At 39.4% G+C, this 20081-nt stretch overlaps 1 protein-coding gene across 1 annotated transcript; it reads left to right on the top strand.

Moving 5' to 3' along the window:
* The first annotated feature begins 333 nt into the window (after positions 1-333).
* PLA2G15 (phospholipase A2 group XV) lies at positions 334-18538 on the top strand. Its single transcript, XM_062499938.1, has 6 exons — positions 334-536; positions 7980-8136; positions 9431-9549; positions 10956-11054; positions 11453-11677; positions 14455-18538. Exons 1-6 carry the CDS (start codon positions 398-400, stop codon positions 14964-14966), a joined length of 1251 nt encoding a protein of 416 aa, XP_062355922.1. The 5' UTR covers positions 334-397; the 3' UTR covers positions 14967-18538.
* Positions 18539-20081: the final 1543 nt, after the last annotated feature.

Genomic DNA, 20081 nt, shown 5'->3' with positions numbered 1-20081 from the left:
GTCCTTAGAGCGTTCTTGCTGGCCCCAGAAGAACGGGGGGCAGCTGTCTCTGCCTGCCCGGGGAGGCTGCCCGCGCCTGCGGCCGGGGCTGCCACACTGACAGGGTTTAGGGCAGGGACGGCGATCCCACGGACAGGGGTTAGGGCAGGGATGGCGATCCCACAGCCGGGGCCGAGCGGCGGCCGCCCGGGCCCTACGCGCTCCGCGGTGACGCGAACGGGGCCGGGCCCGGCGGAGCGGGCGGGCCCTTTTCTGGCCCTGCCCTTTTCTGGCCCTGCCCTTTTCTGGCCCTGCCCTTTTCTGGCCGTGCCGGGCGGCGGGGCCGCACTCCGGCCGGGCCGCGGCAGCCCCGGCATAACGGTGGTAGCTCCCGGCCCCGGGTTTGTGCTCGGGGGCGATGTTTCTGCCGGCTGGCGCCAGCCTCCTCCCGTGCTCTGGACGGAGCTCTTTCCTCAGCCTCCTCCTGCTGCTGCTGCTGTGCCCCGGCGGCGGGAGCGCGCCGCGCCGCCGGCCCGCGGGGCCGCCCGTGGTGCTGGGTAAGAGCCGGGGGCGACGGGGCGAGCGCTGCGGGGCCGGGCCGAGCCGAGCCGAGCCCGCCGGCCCCGTTACCCACCCCCGGCGGGGCGGCGCGGGGGGCCCGGGGCGCTGAGGGCTCGGCGCGGCCGCGGGGAGCGCGCCCCGCCGCCCCTGGCAGTAACCGGGCTCCGCGGGCACCGGGGGCCGCACAGCCCGCACTGAGCCGGGCTCCGCAGCTGCCCCGGCGCTGGCAGCTCGGCTCGGCCCGGCCCGGCGGCCGAGGATTCAGGCTGGGGCTGTCTTGGCCTGGCAGCGGGTGGGGGACGGACGAGGCTCGCTTTAATATGCTTCGAGCGCATTAAGTAACCCCGGAGCATCCCTGCTTCTTTCCTCTATGAACCTTTTGTGCAAGAGGTTGGAATCATACGTAGAAAGCGTGATTGTCTGTTCCAGCAGTTAAATTATAGAATAATAATAAAAAGTAGGCATATTTCATCATATAACATGAAGAACAAGTATTTGTTACTAGCCTGTGGTTTCACCTGTTAACACAACATAGTTTGTACTGCATATGCAGGTATCATAATAGTTAATAAGTAATGTTTGTTAGTTGATTTTTGTATCCATTGTCAAGAAGATACAAATAAATCTTAAATGTTTAATAACTTGTCTACTGAAACCGTAATTCTTAAGCATCCCAGGACAGCAACTACATTTGGTGACTGTAATGTCTGTAGACAGTCCTGTGAATATATTTAGCATGCTGCATGTTCTTATTTGTGATTAACCTTGATGGTCACAGGCGAAGAAAAGCTAAGAAGATGGGGAAAAATACAAGGAAAAGGATTATCGGTGGTGTGTTGTTCAGTTCAAGCTCCAGTTCTTTATAATAATTTAAGTTCTGATGGTGAATTTGTTACTGATGTTACAGACTTCTGACTTAGAAGGGCAAACTCTAAAGCAGCATTTTAAAAAACGTTCTTGTTGTCTCAGGGAGCAGTGTGTACAAATCCATAGTTCCTAAAAGGCTGTGGAACTGACTGATAGGCTGTGGGTTTGGAAGTAGAAACTACAGAAGCATGTCCTAAGAGGCAGGAATTGAAACAGAAAAAATTCTTTTAAATCTGTCTGGGGAGACTAGAAACAATCTTTTATGCCACCTTTCCACTCTGTAGTGCTGGGATGTAGCAATAGGCCTTGGCACTTGCTCCAGTGCAAGCTTCTTGATGGCAGAGATATTTTAGTTGCTGATCCAATATTGACCTCTATCTGGGAAGGAATCAAAGATTTAAAGGCAACTGGGAGAAAGGGTTGCTGATTGTAGAAGTGTGGATTTACTACTGATGGATCTACTGTAAGTATATGTATTCCCCAAGAACTGTGGCTGACCTACATTTCCTTAAGAGACATTCTGGTAAATACTGTGTGGCTGAGCACGTGTTTATCCCGAGTGCTTTGCACCAGACTTTCTTGCTGTTACAGTAAATTTTCATCAAATGATGAAGAATTTGCATCTCTTAGTGTTCTAGTCAGTCCCTGCGTTTTAAAATTTACTGGATTTTTTGCTGCCCAGTCTTTATCCTTCTTTGATAAGTGATGTATTAAAATAAGCTTTTTAGGAATTACTGTGATGAGGATGATGGAAGGGCTAAGAAAAATAATTTAGGGCAACATTCTAACTGCTGTCCTATCACAGGTGTTTGGGGGAAGGGAGAAAAACCCACATCACCTGGATAAACAAATAAAAGAAATTCAGAGGGACAAGGCTGCATTGTACAGACCTATACAATTTTGAGATTAATTTTGAGCCCATACCAGGTGGGAATACAGAGTAAATCCTCCTGATTTATCAGGCTGGCATCTAGACTTCTAATTTCTGATAGAAGTTCAGTTTTTAAATCAATTTTTATCTTACAGTAAAGGGGTTCTCATGATCAAAACACTCTTGATCTGTTTGGAGGTTAACACACCTTAGTAGAAAGGGGAATTAAGTTTGGTTGTACTCTGTGCGTGGCAAGTTGGCCCCCTGCTCTTCAGGAATAAAGAAAAGTGCTGTTTAAAGGGATGTTGTCAACACAGTGATCACTTCAGAAATGTTTTGGGATGGTCCCAAGACCCAATGTAGCTTGCTCTCAAACCTTTTCTGTAATGACCCCACTTCGCAGTTGCACTCCAGGCTTACCCAATTAACAGGGGGGGAACTAGAGCAGAATCTTACAAAATTTGGGGTGTTGCTCATATATGGGTAACTTCTGTTCTGCTTCCCAGGTACTGACAAAACTGCTGCTTTGAGGAATCTCACATCTGAAAAGAGCTGAACTGCATGAATACACCGTTGTAGCTCTTGGCCACAGCTGTAATGGCAGCAGCTCTCAGATTTGGAGAGCCCCCAGCTGGCTCAGGTGAAAGGTGGTTCTGTGCAGCAGTTGTGCCAGTCTAGCAGCTCATTAGTGCTCGCCCAGCTTTCCTTGTACGTTTGTTGGCCACTTTGTGGAGACCTTTGTCTTGCTAAAACATGAGGAAATAACCTGGTGAGGAAGAAGTGATTAATTTTGTAGTTGAATTACTTTAGTGGAGGAGCTGGCACAAAGAACAGGAGGGTGGCACCACACCACTTGGATTAAGTTGTTTTTAACCTGGTCTGTGCACGCTCAAGGTGCCTTAGTAGCAGGAGCTACTATACCTGGAGCTTATGTTTGTTCATACCAAGGGAGCAACACCAGGAACCAAATTGCCATGGGTAGTAGCTGACAGCAAAATACTGCAGTGCAATTGCTTAGTTTTCTCTGAGTTTTAAATAAAAAAGCATTGAGGTGTATTCATAAAATGGTGATACCAGAGAAGAAGATGAAACAGGTAAAAGTCAAAACTTTACTTGCAGGACCTGCTTGAAGACCTGATATAAAGCACAGTGCTCATTAAAACCTAAGGTGATTCTCTCAGATTCCTTTCCCAAGTGTTTTTGGGGGAAAGGAGACCAAGTATGATGAAGACTTGCTTTTGTGCCTTTTTAAAAGGCTTCAATTTAGCCAGGCTGATATAATCATACAGAAAAATCTCCTTTAAGAACCAAAATAACCCACTGAATGCTTCTGTTCTATTAAAATATATACTAAAAATGTATATTGCATATATTCTGTGCAATTACTTCTGCATATCTGCTTTATGGTTAGATGAGCTATAATTTTTTACATTTCTCATATCAGTTTGATGTTCAACAGGCTCGTCTTTTGTGCTCATGTCAAGTAGTTTTTGTGGCTGTTCCTCCTTCATTCTCTCATATAGTCCATCGATAATCAGTGCATACTATCTTGTGTCTTAGACACCTTTGGAGCAGATAACCCATCCTTATAAGATCAGTGTCAAGATGCACTGAACTCTTTACCTTTTAGAGCTGACTCAACACAATAACTATATCAATGTTCTGATACCTTCTGCAAACAAGTTGTTAGGTATTTGGCTAAAGTTTTCTAGAAAGACACCTAAATGAAGTTTGTTAATAATTGATTTACATGTAAAAGAGCTTTGCCTGTGAATTCCTGCTGACTGCTGTTGAGCTGTGTATGTTTGTATGGTCAGCTGGCTAGATGTCAGGAGTGATTTAAATGTTTATGCCTCATGTGATCCAAGGTATCTGGAAGTATCATGTGAGATGTTGTTTGCTTTCTTGTTCCTAATTTTAAACAAGGCCTTTTCTGTGGCAGTCCAGGGAGTCTGTGAGCTACTTCAAGACATTCTCTCAGAGGCCTGTAGTAAGAGTTTAAAATTAATTTTCCTGGAAAGTTGGTTCATTTTGAAGGAAGACTAATCTATAGAACAAAAAAGACCACAGTTATTTGAGGAAAGAATACTGGTTAAAAAGTTACAATTGTTGAAAGGCATTTGCATTTCAGATAAAAGTAGTAAAAAAGTACCAACTGCTGGCCCTCTTTTCTTTTTCCCCATGTAAAAAATATCCTGGCTCCCCACTCTGTTATTAAATAGGTACTTTTTTTTTTTTTTTCCCTCAGGATCCTCATATTTGGACATTTGTTGAATGATCTTTTTTCTTTGTTATCAGAGAAATCTTAAGGCAAGTCACTTTTAGGGTGTAATTTGCTTGTTGTCTCTTGGTGGGAACTGTGAATCTGTCACTTAGACTTAAGGATAGTGATAGGCAGGAGTAGGAACATAACCTAAAGCTAATTGCTGCAATTCACAGTCTGTTACCTCTCTTAAACTCTAATGATATTTCTAAATGTGCTTTTCCGTACAGTTTAGTCATATGAAAACACATCCCAGAGGGAGATCTACTAGTTTTGTCAGGGCAAATGAGACCAAAAAATTAACCAAGGATACTCTAAATATTGGACGTGAATTTGGCTTATTGATGTATTAGAGTGAGTTTTGTTGGGATTAGCCTCTTTGTGAAAAAGGAGGATGTTCTAGAACTGATAGAACACAAAATCTTATGGAAACACTTTTTTCTGCTGAATAAGAAATCTGGTTTTTCCAAATGTTTCAGTTCTGAAATCAACAGAGGAATTGCACAGCTGCAAATTAGGGAAGCAGGGTACTGCTGAAGATCTTGTCTTGGACATCCGGTCTTAAGGAGTGCTGATGTATTTTGCAGAACTTCACAAACAAGTTATTTTGGTATCAGTCAGCAGGCTTTAAGAAGTAAGAACTCTCTTGAATATTTCCAGCAAAAAGGCTTAGAAACCGCAGATATTGGCAGATGAGAGGATGAGAAAAGTTGCATACGGATTACTCTGCCTGCAGGTACATCTTCTGTATGGCCTGAAAGCCAAGGGAAAGATGTTTTTCTACTGCTTTCAAATTCCACCGTAGAAAATTTGGGAAGCTACATCCTTAACCTACAGAATTAATCTTCAATGTGTTATTTTTTAACCTGTTACTTATAAAAAATACACGAAGTAGTTTGCCAGCTGAAATGTAAATCATTAACACTGTTAAACTGGGTGGGTTGAGGACTGACGATCTTGCATGTTTTTTTTTCCCATCTCTAAAACCAGAATTTGTATTTTGTTTCCTATGGGTTCAGCATGAATCATCTTCAGTTTGCAGAATATACTTTAGAAAATAAAAAAAGCCCCAGGGTGTGAATGATAGTGTTTAGCAGCTTCACTGTTGATATGGAAATGTAAACAGAGAAAAATATTTTTGTTAATCCCTGCTTTGCAAACAAGCAGGCATCATACTTGTACATGAGAATTTATTTTTTAGCTACAGTATTTATCTTTGCATAGGTAGAACTTGTCCCTTATCTTTTGTTTAGAATTGAAAAAATTGCCATTTTTCATCTTGTCCCTTATCATTCCTTGAGAAAAAAATCAGTATGTCAGGTTTCTCATCTTGTGTCCTGAATTGGACACAGGAGCACAGCCTCTATCCTCCAGAAGCTTGAAGATAAAATATCTTAACTAAATGAAAGTTTCAGTTAATCTAAGATCATTCCATTAAGTCCAAGTGAGACTGTACAGTTTCCTGCTTTCAGTGCTTTTGTTGATAGATATATCTTGGCTATAATCTGAAACTTCTTCAGCTGTGAGTTTTCCCTGCTCTGAGCAGGAGTGCTTGTGATTGATTGAGTGTAATTTGGAAACCTCAGCAAGTTCTCCAAACTCTAATACCCCAGGAGTTTGTCTAAGACTTTGGAGGGTTTCTTTGCTGGAAGAACTTTACTTTTAGCCAAGGAGGTGAGATTCTAGGCAAGAACAAAATGTCACTTTTCTTTGTTTTGCATTGAAACTGAAGACAAAATCAACCTGTTCTGTCCTTGGCAGATCTGCTGGTGAAACTGGCCAGTCATGAAAGATTGATATAAATAGAATTACATTCTGTTCCCTTTCCAATTAAAAGCACTGATACAGCAGAAGCATGAGACTGGAACAAGTTGCCTTAGTTTTCTAGGCAATTACTAAGTAGGATTTTGTGAGGTTACAGGACTGAACTTCAGTAAACTTTCTGGGGTGTGATGCAATGCTGTAATCTCCCTTACTATGCTTTCCAGTATATCAGAGTCCTTGAAATGTGACCTAAAATAAACCATGGTCATTTTAACGTTTCGATTAAGGTGACAAAAATAAAGACCCTAGAAACCTAATGAGAAGGTAGAACTGGTTAATAAAGAAATACTGAGGTGCATCTTGTGGTGGGGTATAACCTCCAGTGGTTGGAGGTTTTAAGAGTGTGGTTATCTGAAGTTTTGGCCTTTTTCAGTTCTGCAATAAGCTTTTTTCTAAAAGCACATCTGGTTTTACAGTTAAGTAAGGCATTCTGCTAAAAGATATTTTCTCTTTCCTTAAACCATTTCTAAGTATCAGTATATTATAGTATATTATATAGAACTCGAACTGTTTTGATTGCAAACTTTAGTGGTGGATAGGAGGGAAAAAAATGTATGGGTAGATCTGCATTAAAAAACTTCAAAACTAAACATTGACAAGCACACTCTAAAAAGTGGGCTTTGTGGACCTGAAAGGAGTGGAGGGAACCCTTAAGAAGTGCCCAACTTCTAAATTTTTCTAATACAGGAAAACCTTTCAGTTATGGGGAAGTTTTTGCCTCTCTGGTTCTCGAGGAAAAAATGACTAAACATAACAGAATGTAAGAAGTTTCTCGGAAAACTCGATGCTGAAAATTGTTAGTGTTTGGTTAAGACTAATTCTAATTTGGGAAAATATTCATGTTTCCATCTAGGGTTTAAAAAATAATGAAGAATAAACCTTACACTAAATGCCAGTATTCCTTTGATTATGTCTTAAGAAGGTGTAAATACTCAAGATGCTTTCCTCCAAGTCTTGCTGATGTAAGGTGTCCAAAGGAAAAAAGAAGTGAAACTGTTGTTGCCAAAACCTGAATGTAAAAATATGAAACTGCATTTTAACATTGTTAGCTAACTATGTCTTTTGCTATAAAAATCTCATCTGTGAAGAAGGGAAGATAAAGAATATAAAAGGATCTTTTACTTTTTACATTTCTAATGTCCAATTGATAGCATACAGACAGCTGTTTAAAGAGAACAAGGTTTTGCAGTTGTGATGCTCTGAAAAGAAAAAGTTCTTTCAGATTCAGTTTGTACTTGAAAACATAGATAAGTTTGGTAATGTCCTAGGCAGTCTTTTTTTTTTTTTTTTAATACCCATGGCCTTACACTCTCCTGTGTAGTCTGCTCTTTGAAGTTAGGAGCTGTTCATCCAGATTCATTCTACATGTTGGTTTCTCAGCTAATGAGGTTTGAAAAGTTATAAATATTTTCAGTGGAAAATGTATATGTAGTACCTTCTTCTTATGTAGTATTTTTTTTTTTTCAAATTACAAAACCTGATGGCGTCTCTGGATGCAGTGATAATGTATACAAGGGCTACAGTATTTAGCTGTGTATACTACAACAGAAAATGCTATATGTTTTAATTAACTGTCTCCTTTTTAGCTCTCTCTCCCCTTTTTATACTTTTCAGTTCCGGGGGACTTGGGTAATCAGCTGGAAGCTAAGTTAGATAAGCCATCAGTGGTGCACTATCTCTGCTCTAAGAAGACAGACAGTTATTTTACACTCTGGCTGAATCTAGAATTGCTTCTGCCTGTCATCATTGACTGCTGGATTGATAACATCAGGTAAGATCAGAAATGTTACTCTTTGCAGTTACATCCTTTCCTTAGGCTGGCATGCAGAATGGCTTGCCTTTAAATTCCTTTTCTGATTCAAGAAAGGAGAGTAAGAGGAATGACTTGGAATTCTGGGTGGGCTAACAGGGTCTGATGATGTGGCTCTGTTGCATCTGAGGTGGCTGTAATTGCTGATGAGGAGCAGAGGCTCTCTTAGTTTCTTCCACCTCTTTTTTAGACACTCTATGGCCTAATCTCATGGAGGAGGTTTTTTTTTCTTTCTTGCCAAGCAATAGGACAAGAAGAAATGGGCAGAAACTGATGCACAGGAAATTCCACCGGAAATATATTGGTTTTAAAAATTGCCCAATTTAAAGCTTTCATGCTATTTCATAATTCAATGTGCTTTATTAGTCTTCCTGTACAAATAATATATTTATATGTATGGAAACAATAAATAATTAGCTGGTGCAATTAAAAACTATTGTGTTGGCACGTTGCTCTTTTATGAGTGTACTGAGCTGTTGTGAAGCAGTCTTCTTTGTCTTGCTCAATGCCTTATGGAAAAGAGATTTTTGTTAAGAGATTTGTGCATCAGTTTAGATTCTTAGGCTCCATCTAGGGGCAAAAACTTGTATTCAGAAATGGCAATTGTATTGATATGGTACTAAAAACAAATTGAACCCCAACTACAACAATAGGGATGATTAAATAAATGAACTCCTGACTCAAAGCTCCAGATTCTTCACATCCTAAGTTGATCTGTAAAATATTCACACAACACTCATTACCTCAGTATGTTTTCTGAGGTGCCAGTTGTTATTAATCAGGAGATCAAGTATTCCCTTGTGCTGGTTTGGGTGTTTCTAGTTAAATAGCAATTAATTAGTTTTAGGTAGGTTAATATTTTGGATGTCTGATTTAATAGGTATTTTATGTCCTACTGCCACATTGTGGCTTGATGCAAAGTCAAATGGTATAGAACTATATGAAGAACTATATTTTAAAGATGAAGTTCAGTCGCACTTCCATATACTCAGTTTTACAGAGACAAAAAGTCTTAGATTCTGCACATAAAGCACTGAAGTAATTAAAGTAATTGTTTGCCTTGTATAACCTCTTAGCCATGAGAGTACTCTGATCATGTCTGCTTGGGTTGGGTTTTTTCCTCCTTCTGAGTAATAGCACTTAAAGTTCTTGTACTGCACTCAGAATGTAAGACCCAGTGTAGTTGAGGGTTGTCATGTGGCAATAAAACATGTTTCATGTTTTTTTTCATTGTTTTTCTTCCCTTCCTCCCTAGGCTGGTATATAATCGAACAAGTAAGATTACAGAACCACCAGATGGAGTGGATATCAGAGTCCCAGGATTTGGGCAGACGTTTTCCTTGGAATTTCTTGACCCAAGTAAAAGGAGTGTTGGTATGTACAAGCTGTGTCTGGAGTGCTTTGTCACTTGGAGGGTTTTTCTAGTTTGTCTTTATGCAACAAGCTTCTGAAATGTGATTTCAAATTGCAGTTCTGTGAGGTCACTTGTCTTTTAAGAGTTTTGATTGCGTTGTATTGTTTTGTTTGTTGTGTGGCCTGATAGCTTGAGACAAGAAGATTCCACATTATTATTTAGTGTTGTATGAAATCTAGGTTTGGTGGATGAAATCTGAGTAGGCATATTGAGGACAGATGCTTTCTGAATATTACATGGGTTGAGTAGAAAATTCTGTGACAGAAGCTTGACAAGCAAAACTGAAATAAAAGCATAAGTTCTGAGTAAGGTGTTCTTTGGCTTTGGGAATGGGTTAATTGGATTGGGAGATATTGTACCACAATGTGTAGCTGGTGTCAGAATAACTATATAATTGCATTTGTGCTGCAAAAGATTTCTGGATTGATGTGTTTGCAGGGTTTTCTGTTTGGTACTATTTTAGAAGTCATGTTTCAGAAAACAGAGTTTGATAGTTTTTGTGAGTTGTTTGCTCTGGCTGAAGACTGGAGGAGTTGAGTAGTCAGTAATGCACTGAGCTTCACAAGGTGCATAACATGGATCTGTTCTTTAGGGGTAGTGATGTGCTCAATGATCTGCACTAGGTTGCTCTTACAGCTAGAACAGGGCTATGATTAAATTCTTCACTTGCTCAAAACTTAAATATGACTCTGATGTCCGGTAGACTGTTCTGACATTGTTATTGAATGCATGTAGTCCTGGTAACACTTAAATCCTATGTGTCAAACCTTGTAAAAAGTAACATATTTCAATATGCAGTCTGCAACTGTTACCCTTTTTGTTATTAAAGCTTTATATTCAGTTACTTAAGTCTTCTTTCACTACCCAAGATATTAAAAAAAAAATAGTTTTGGAGTAGTTTCCAGAGTTCTGCCTTGGGGTACATGGTAAACATTTGTTTCCAAGAATAAATGTCCAGGGCAGCTGTTATACCCTACCTGATATTAATTTGCAATCATCAAAAGCTATGATTTTGGTGAAAACCCCTCAGAAATTATTATGTTGCAGTTCAAGGATAAACTTTTCTCTGCTGAGTAAAATTTATCCACTTTGTGTATACTACATTTGGCTGCCAAAATGAGAGGTCAGCCAACTAGTAAGAAGTTTTAATAGAGATACTCTCTCAATTTTGGTAGATAGTGAGCACAACTCATTTTTTTCATGTGTGTGCAGCATTCTAGATTGTTAAAGGCAAACTGCAGGTTTAGTGTGTACATATGGTATCAGAGATAATGCCTCTGGAACTTTGTTTTGCAGTAGTGTCTGACAGCTGCTTCTTACACTAACCCTGTTACTCTTCTGCTTCTCTCTTATCTAATATTTACAGGAAGTTACTTTTATATGTTGGTGCAGAGTTTAGTAGACTGGGGCTACAAACGTGATGAAGATGTAAGAGGTGCACCTTATGACTGGAGAAAGGCACCAAGTAAGTAATATACTGTTACTTTAACAAAATTTTGACTCTCCTAGCCAGCAAATAATGTATTGAATCTCTTCTCCCATCCTTCACAATTGTATCTAAAAATTTAATTTTGTTTAGTTCTTGGGGCCTGGATACTCCTGGATGCAAATGCAAGCTCATTGTTGTGGTTTTGTTTTAAACAACAAAAACAACTTGCTACTTAAAACTTGCTTAAAAACAGAACAACAGAAAAAACCCATTTCAGCAAAGCACAAACCCCCCCACCCTTCCCATTTAATATTGGAATTTCTAAGGTCTGCATTATTAATTCCACAGACAGTTCAACATGGTTATTTAAAAGCTTTATTTTTTTGAAGCTCGGCATTCACAATTGATAATTATCACGGTGTCGTCTGTTTTAGATGAGAATGAAGAATATTTTGTGGCACTTCGCAAGATGATAGAGCTGCTGTATGAGCAATATGGAAGCCCTGTTGTCCTGATTGCCCACAGTATGGGCAATATGTACACCCTTTACTTCCTCAACCGCCAGCCCCAGGACTGGAAAGAAAAGTACATCAAGGATTATGTGTCATTAGGTGCTCCGTGGGGAGGAGTGGCTAAAACTCTCCGTGTGCTGGCTTCAGGTAGGTAAATTGAGGCTTTGCCCTGTGTTTTGTGTCATCCACAAAAAGAGACTGTTGCCTGTAAGACTGCAGGATGTGAGTTTAAGGTACCATGAAGGGAAAAATACTTTTTTGTAAGTGATGACAACTTGATGTTTCAAGCCTTGCAACCCCACCGTTATCTTTCATGTTTGTGGGGGTGGACTGAGATTTCTTACATCCTGTAATCAGGAGCTTTCTCCCTTCTTGACCTCTCCTGACCTCCTTTCAGCAGATTGTTGTGTTGTCTGCTGTTTGGCCTGATGCCTTCTCTTTCTGTCCCTTCTGCCACCAGCCTGATTGTTCTCTGTAGTATTGCAAAGCTACCAAGGATTCCAGGGCATTCAGCAGTTTCCTTTGGTTAAAGATCACACAGCTGCTTGAGGTTAACATTAAAGGAAATTTGTAGAGATGGTGGGGAACTGGTGTCCATAGTGTAAATGTCAGGTGAAAGTTTTAACTCTACAGATTAGGAAAGTGAATCTTTGAAATCGTGGGTTTAGCGCACTGGATATGCCAGAGACTAAAAAACAACAAAAATTAATAAAGCAGCATAATGTACTTCACTAAGTAACTGAAAATGACTGATGGAAGATGTTCACTTACCCCATCATGTGATACCATCATCATCATGTGCTTTGACATTTAGTTCTCGATGTTTCTGGCTTGGTTTTGTAGCTTGTTTCTGACTTGTTAGCTTTGGATATCCACTATCTTCTTCCTAATCAAAGCTGACATCAAAAATTTGACTTCATCAAAATGCAAAACACACAACAAGAGCCAGCCATGCATGGACAGAGCAAAGAATACTTTGCTTAGCAAAGGCATTTGATTCTGAACAGTAGTGCACTACTCCATTACTAATTAGAAAACTTGACTCAACACAAACATCCAATTTCCACATTGTTAAAGCTGTTGAAGTGCCACTGTAAAAATTGATTTCCCATTTCCCACAGGCTTTATCTGACATATTTGCTTGCCGTAGAAACGGCAAGAAGTGGACAGTGTTATCACCCTCATAAAATGACACTATGATATAAAATTCCATAGTCCCACATTGCTGTTGGATTAAACTTTTGTGCTTCTTACCTTTTGTACGCTTTATAATGCGTCTCAAGCAAAGTGGCTAATTCTACTAATGCAAAATGAATAGCTAAATTTCTACTAAAATGTAGTCACTTGTATTTTAATCTGTATATCTGTGGTACTAAACTTCCATGTTTTTGAGCAGAAATTTAGGAGTCGTGGGAAATTTACATTGGCAAACATAATATCAGAATGTACAGTCTTAGGCTATTTCTGTCTCAAATATCTGTAGTAAAGCTTCATCCACAATCAACCCTTGGACTGCATTGGTCTATTTGAGTTTCTATAATTGTCAGGGTTAGTATGCTGAAGAATTGTTTCTTAAAAGAAAAATACTGTATTTCAGCAGGAAAGACAAGCCATTCTATGAATGCTTTCTTTCTGCTCCCATTCCTGTTTATAATATGTGATGTCAGGAATTTCATATCAAATCCACAGCTGTGTTATCAAAGTGGTAAACGTAAATGGCTGGAAATGTTTTCTGGGGATTTTTGTGATACTTTCAGCTACTTGTACATGAGTTTTGCTGGATCCCACTGCAGTGAGCAAAGACAAAGCTCACACTGGTTTGTTTCTATTTTTAATGTGTCAAAGGGTTGAAATGTTAGCAGCGTCTTCCTTACACCTGATGTTTTGTTGTGACTGATGTGTCTGCTGGTTTAAGTGTGGTGTTGGCCATTCTGTACTTCACTTATGAGAAAGGTAAAGGATTTGAGAAGCACTTTGTAACAGTTCTGTAAGAGAAGGCTGGGACAGTCAGGTTCTGTGTTTGGTTGTTCTACTGGAAATAAATCTTGTACACATTGCTTTCATTGTTTAGTTCAGAACTTGGGCTTTCTTTGCTGAAAACTGCCAAGCAGCGTTCAGTGGTTACATCACACAGTATCATGAGACCTGTTTTTCAGGACCTTTGTGATTCTTGATGTGAATTTGAGTTTTCTTTATCTGTTTGACTAGCAGTATCTCCATATAGTCCTGAAGATGGCATTACTGTGCTTTGTGTCTTCTTGCTGAAGAAATAGTGCCACCCCATGGAATTGAAACAGCACCAGAGTATATTTTTCAGGAATAGTGGTTTCAGGTGCAGCATTTCAGTTTTTATGGCATGGTTGACCTGGACCACTACGTGCTGTAACCACCTAGATCTAATAATGGAAAATAAAATTCAAAGTTCAGCTGACAAAAGAATTGATGTATGATAGCCACTGTAATAATGAAGACAAATAAGGAATATAAATACCTGTCTGTCTCAAGGCTTGGGGTTTTTTGGTTTTTTTGTGTTTTTGTTTTTTTTTTTTTTGTTTGTTTGTTTGTTTTTAAGTGATCACTGTATTTATTAAGCAGCTTTTGATTTTGTGAAGATGGAAGGGCAATTGTTAAAATGTGCATAAAGGTACATGTGATTATCACCTAGTCATGTGTTAGTTTAAGACATTTGTTTCAGTCATTCCATCAACTCGTATTTAAACGTTGGAAGTTTTTGGAAGTAATTTTACAGAAGTTAATTTATGCAACAATCATAAATGAGGAAAAACTTTTCAAATTGTCACTGTAAGGCAGAGGAACAAACGTATTACTCACATTATCACCATGAGTCCTAGTAATTGCTGCTGATTAAGATTGATGTCATGCTTTAGGGATAATGAAATTTCACTTTTCTCCCCCCCCTGAAGGTGACAACAACAGAATCCCTGTTATCAGTTCACTCAAGATCAGAGACCAGCAGAGATCAGCAGTTTCCACGAATTGGATGCTCCCTTACAACTACACGTGGCCTTCAGACAAGGTCTTTGTGAGCACACCCACAGCCAACTACACCCTGCGGGATTACTGGAAGTTCTACAGGGACATTAACTTTGAGGATGGCTGGCTGATGAGGCAGGACACAGAGCACCTGGTGTACGACATGACCCCGCCCGGGGTGCGCATCCACTGCCTGTACGGCACCGGTGTGGAAACCCCCGACTCCTTCCATTATGAAAGCTTCCCTGACAAAGAGCCCAAGATCTTCTACAGCGATGGGGATGGTACAGTGAACTTACAGAGTGCCTTGCAATGTAGAAAGTGGGTGAACATGCAAAAACAGGAAGTGGTGATGCTTGAGCTTTCAGGAAATGAGCACATTGAAATGCTGTCCAATGATACTACTATCTCCTACGTGAAAAAGCTGCTCTTTAATTTGTGATAACCTTGTGTTTATAGTTATTTTCCTCACCTGTGATGCCTTCCCTTAAATAAGGGGAAATGCCTTTTAATCCCTTGATATTTAGATATTTGGATTATTTATTTTGCTTTTTTAAAAGGTTGTGTTGGTGTTCTAAATGACCATTTGTCTCTGATTTGTGTTTATGATGCTTCATGGTATTTTCACATTCTGCAAATTTTGTCAAATATGCATTTTGGTGCCTCTGGTGTTGTGTCCAATGGTCATACAGCCTTTCTTTTGGAGGTTGTGCAGCCCCTTGCACATACTGCTTGGAGTCATAGATCCCAGAGTTCCTTTGTGTGGTCTTTTCAGGTTTGGAGTGGAAAGCTAGGAAGGTTGGCAGTTTTGGATGCCCAAGGGAATGGTATTAATAATTTGGCAAACTCAGCAAGCTTTTTGAAGGGTCTTGCATATTCTGATCCACAGTTCCCAGTGGATTAGTTTGCAAGTGTGCATATCTACTAGGTTAAAGGGAAGAGGTCTGCCTGGAACTGTGCTACCATTATTGTAATCCAGACTTTTATTTATTACAGCCTGAGGGGAAAAAGATAGATGTGTGAATTACTTGAAGCTTCTTTATTAGGTGCCCTACTGGGTTATTTTAGAAAGAAGAAATTGTTTGCTCATCAACTTCTAGAATCCCTGATCACATACAGCTTGGAGTCTGAGGAATTCTCAGCTTGTGCTTTGTTTCTCAATGAGGGAATGAAGCTAAACTGGTTGGTACTTGTTATAGCTGTAGCAGTGTGGAGTAGCACATAAATCAAAGCTAATTGAATACTGGCAAACAATCTATAAGGTATGGAATTGAATTTCTGGGTGGAAAACAACCTCCTGTAGTGGAAATGATAATGGATAGTGGGCAATATTTGAAGAAAAGTGAACTTCTGAAATGGAGTGGGGAATGGAAGCCAGCATAATGTTGTATGCAATATAAACCTTGTTCTCAGCCAAATACTTTGGCTCTGATCCCACTACCCAACTAAGCAGTGATTAGGTCAACATTGTATTCCACTGAAAAGAATTTTTTTTTTTGCTTTAGGACTAAAAGTAATTTCCCATAGATTACAAGTTTAATTTTTGCTATTTCAAGAAGCTGGGACACGTGGTTCCTTAAATGTTTCTATCAATTGCTGAATGTGCAATTCTGTAATTTCCTACAGTGTTGTTCTACTCAATGTTAAAATAGTAATTTCAACTCTGACCTCCACAGAAATGCTGGCCTAAAGGCCATCATATTTGCCACCTTGATTACAGTAGACCTGTTGGAAAAACAATTATACTCAAGTATTTTCTTGCTTGCTTCAAAACTAGACACCCAATTAGACTGCACTTAGTTTTCTGAAAACACAGCTTTGAATGATTTCAAAATGCTAGGTTCTCCAAGAAAAATATTTTAAGAGTTTCAGAAACTCATGAAATGATTAAGGATTCATTGCTTAAGAAGCTGAATTTGTCTAAAGGCTGAAGTTTTAACTGTTTTGGTAGCATGCCTAAATTGTTTCCTGCCTTTGGACATATCAATAAGATGTGGATGGGCTTGAACTCTTGCTACTGTAGAATGGAACGAGGAGGTAGTTTTAAGGCTTTAGTTTTAATTCAGAAGTCTCTTGTTAATTCAAAACAATTTGAACTAGGGTCATTCAACAAGTAAATATCTTACTAGATTTTAGCTTCCTTATGTAGTTTTGTTTCCCCCTCTGTGTTTTTTCCCTAGAACTTATGTTGAGGAGGGAGTGTAGACATTTTCCTGATTTTTTTTTTTTTAATGGATCATTAATCTTGTCCTCACTTGCCCAGAACTCTACAGTCCAGCAGCAGTATTACCTAGACTTTTCCAGAGTAAGTACTGAGTTGCCCACAGTCTTTGTAATGTAAAATTGTTGAAATGAAAAATAAAAAAAATTGCCCTTTAGCCAAGTGATCCATCTTATGCAGGGCTTGTCAGTTGGATAAGCTTCAGACTTGTGTTCCAAGACTGCTCAAAGATGATAAAGCTCTTCCTTGGTCTTACTCAATTTTTGAATAAAATGGCTATTGGAACAAATGACAGAAAACAGCTAATCACAATCTGTATTTCTTACTGAAGGAGAATGCCTGTTAATAAGCAAAGATTGAATGGAGCTGGAGGCTGTATTGCAGGATACTGACATAGACATCAAGGGCTGAAAAATGAGAAAATAATGTAGGTAAACAATTCTTAACCTGATCTGGAGGATGTTTGTAAGATTCATTTGAATCCTTACCCATTAATCAGTAGTCTTTTCAGTTCTCATAGCAAGAATCTAGCTGCAGGTTTGTTTTTTTTTTTTGTGATTTGAAATGCCAAAATGCATGATTAAAAAAATGCTTGTTCTTTTTCATCTTTTTTTCTTTAGTACATTTTAAATACACTTTTTGTGGCCCAAAAGAAGAAAAAAGCTCTTATTGTCTAATTTTGGCAACCTAGTACTGTGTTTCTGAGATTGGTTGGCTGTATCTTTTAGCCTAAAGATTTTTAAACAAGTTTTCCATTAGTAGACAAGCCCTAGGGTGTCTCCTTAAAGTTGTGATAGTTAATGTGGTAAAATGAAGCTGAAGGTTTTTCAAGGCTTTTGTTTGTTCTGTTGTTTGTCACTAGAAAGCCTTGTTGTGCTGTTGTAAAGCAATGTGTGTACCTGAGTCCTAAGTACTGTGTGAGCAAGCACAGCACCTCTGGTGTGCTTTGGTTGGATGTGGTGCATTTGCAGGCTGTAGTTTTATGTCCAGAAAGTGTGGGGTGTTTGTTTCCCCCCCCAAATTATCATCAGCCCTTTCATTTGAATTTTCTTGAATGTTAGGATGCAGTTCTCATTGAAAAGTGAATGCATTATTGCACTCTGCATGTGAGGAGTGGCTGCTCTGCAGCAGATCCTCTGCAGGGACTCGCTGAGAATTACTGTTACAGCATTGAGCTGTCTCTATTCTTATGGGGACAAAGGTCTGAAAAAAAATCTTTTAAGGAGAATGTGGCACTTTGATAAGAGGATTAACTCAGGTGCTTTGCCACACTGCACATCTGAAATGTCTGAATTCACTAATGTATCTTTGTTATACCTAAAGCATTAATTATGTGTCTCTTTCTGTAATTTTTACTTAGTTTTATTCTTCCAGGATATTTTCAGAAACCAAAACTAGTCTTGAGGACCAAATGTGTTTCTTATTTTTGACAAAGTGTATAGAAAATGCTGAAGAAGCTTTCAGCTGTCGTAGTACTTCTGAAGAGGTTCAGAGTCACTATGTGATTCTGTATAAAAACAGAAAGCTTCAATAACTAGCAATAATTGGAAAGGATCTGCAGGCCAAAGGAAGGAATGTTTGGTATTAAGGTAGTTCTTGGAGCACAGCGTGTTCAAGGCCCCCTTAAATTCAGGGAATGTTTGGCAGTGACTTTGCTGCTCTACACTAACCAGTATTTTGTACAGAACATATTCTGAGGCCTGGCATTTTATATGTTCTTGTGTATGAATGTGTTCAACAGATTTTGAATATTTTATTGTCAAATTTGATAATATAATAAAGTTGATCTAATACAGATTGTCTCCTGTTGTGTATACTGTGCTGTCTCAGTTCTCAGAGGAAATGAAAACTTGGTACTCTTTTTCTTCCCTAAAGATGTTTGGTGTCTCTTACAGTAATTACTTCTTGCTTAATCTCCCAAATGCACCTACTGTCTTTTGGTACATTTGGAGTTCACTGTTAATTGTTCTTGAATCTACAGAGGTGTGGGATTGAGACTATTCAATTTCTTGTTGCTTTCATCTTACTTGCTTGTCTTGTGTTTAAAAAAAGGGTTCTCAGGATGCCTTATAATTCTGCTCAGGTAATTATTTTGAAATTAGTTACTCAGTTGCGAAGTGTTTTAAATAAATGCCTGCGGTTGCTTTTATACAGTTGGTTTCCAAACTGATCCACAAACCCATGCATGATGACCACACAGTTTTATAACTGTATAAAGCAGTCTTTTTCCAATTAGAAATAATGCATTGTGGCTCTGAAGAAACTGTAATGCTAGACAGTGATTCTGTGAGCGTCAGGGTTTTGGTTTTCTTTAACATGATAAAGACTGTAATACCAGTTGAGTGTTAGTGACTTCTGTTCCTCTGTGTGCCCTAGATGCACTATTTCAACATCTTGTCTCAGCACAGATCTTGTTCATGCCTTCTGCAAGATTCATGACCCCATATGATGGCAGGAAAAAGGGGAATGTGACCTTCTTCCAGTGCCCTGTAATATGGGGAAGGTCCTGCTCCAAAGCCATGTGCCAGTTCTTGCAGGAAGCTGGGAAGGGTGAGAGCACAGGGAAGAAGAGGACAGGATGACATTAGGCCTGGTAGAGAGGTGCAAAGCCATGAGAGAACACCTGTGGTCTAATGCTGGAGTATAGATGTAACACTGGAGTTAGCATGGCTTGTGCAAGCTTCATATAACAAAATTACAGTTGCAGATTGATGCTACTTTGCTGTGCCATCTTAAATCATTTCATTAATGATGGGGTTGCAGTTTTGAGTGATGATTTTGACTTTCTCTTGCTGGAGTTGTGGTTTTCCTCCAAAGGTCTAGGTTAATTGTTTGCTTTGGTTTAAGAATAATGTCCTTCATGGTCATTCACATCAACAAATGAGTGAAGTAGAATATTTAGCTCCCAAATCAGCATCCTTTAGGCAAAACCAGAATGTAGTATGAGCCCAGGAAATGCAAGAAATATCCAATGTTTTACTAAAAATACTGATCTTAGGTTTGCTTTAATGGTTACATTATATATGCAGTAGAGGGCAGTAGTATATAAGTTGTAGAAGGGTTTTAGGTACTGTGGAATGGTATCTGTGTGAATTTCACCTGAGAGATACAAAATTGCAGGGAAATTAAGACCTAAGTTTGATAGCCACAAAATGTTTCCTGTCCTGAAGCAATTGTACATATGCAGACTCTGCTACTGGAGGAACTTTTTTCTATCTGATGTGAAAAGCAAGAAACTCCAGCTTGATTCAATTGAGAGTAAAACAATCTAAGGCATGATTTAGATATTCACTCCCATTTACATGCTCAGAATAAAGCACAAGGTGGATATCACAA

Source organism: Cinclus cinclus, chromosome 11, assembly GCF_963662255.1.
Source record: "Cinclus cinclus chromosome 11, bCinCin1.1, whole genome shotgun sequence".
Taxonomy (NCBI): domain Eukaryota; kingdom Metazoa; phylum Chordata; class Aves; order Passeriformes; family Cinclidae; genus Cinclus; species Cinclus cinclus.
The sequence above is the reverse complement of the archived record's forward strand: the minus strand, read 5'-3'. Positions and strand labels throughout refer to the sequence as shown.

Bases quoted from the DNA above. Each gene is read 5' to 3' on its own strand.
- PLA2G15 (XM_062499938.1), top strand. From the start codon at position 398: ATGTTTCTGCCGGCTGGCGCCAGCCTCCTCCCGTGCTCTGGACGGAGC. The intron at 537-7,979 runs GTAAGAGCCGGG...TATACTTTTCAG, and splicing joins GGGGCCGCCCGTGGTGCTGG to TTCCGGGGGACTTGGGTAAT. The intron at 11,055-11,452 runs GTAAGTAATATA...CGTCTGTTTTAG, and splicing joins TGACTGGAGAAAGGCACCAA to ATGAGAATGAAGAATATTTT.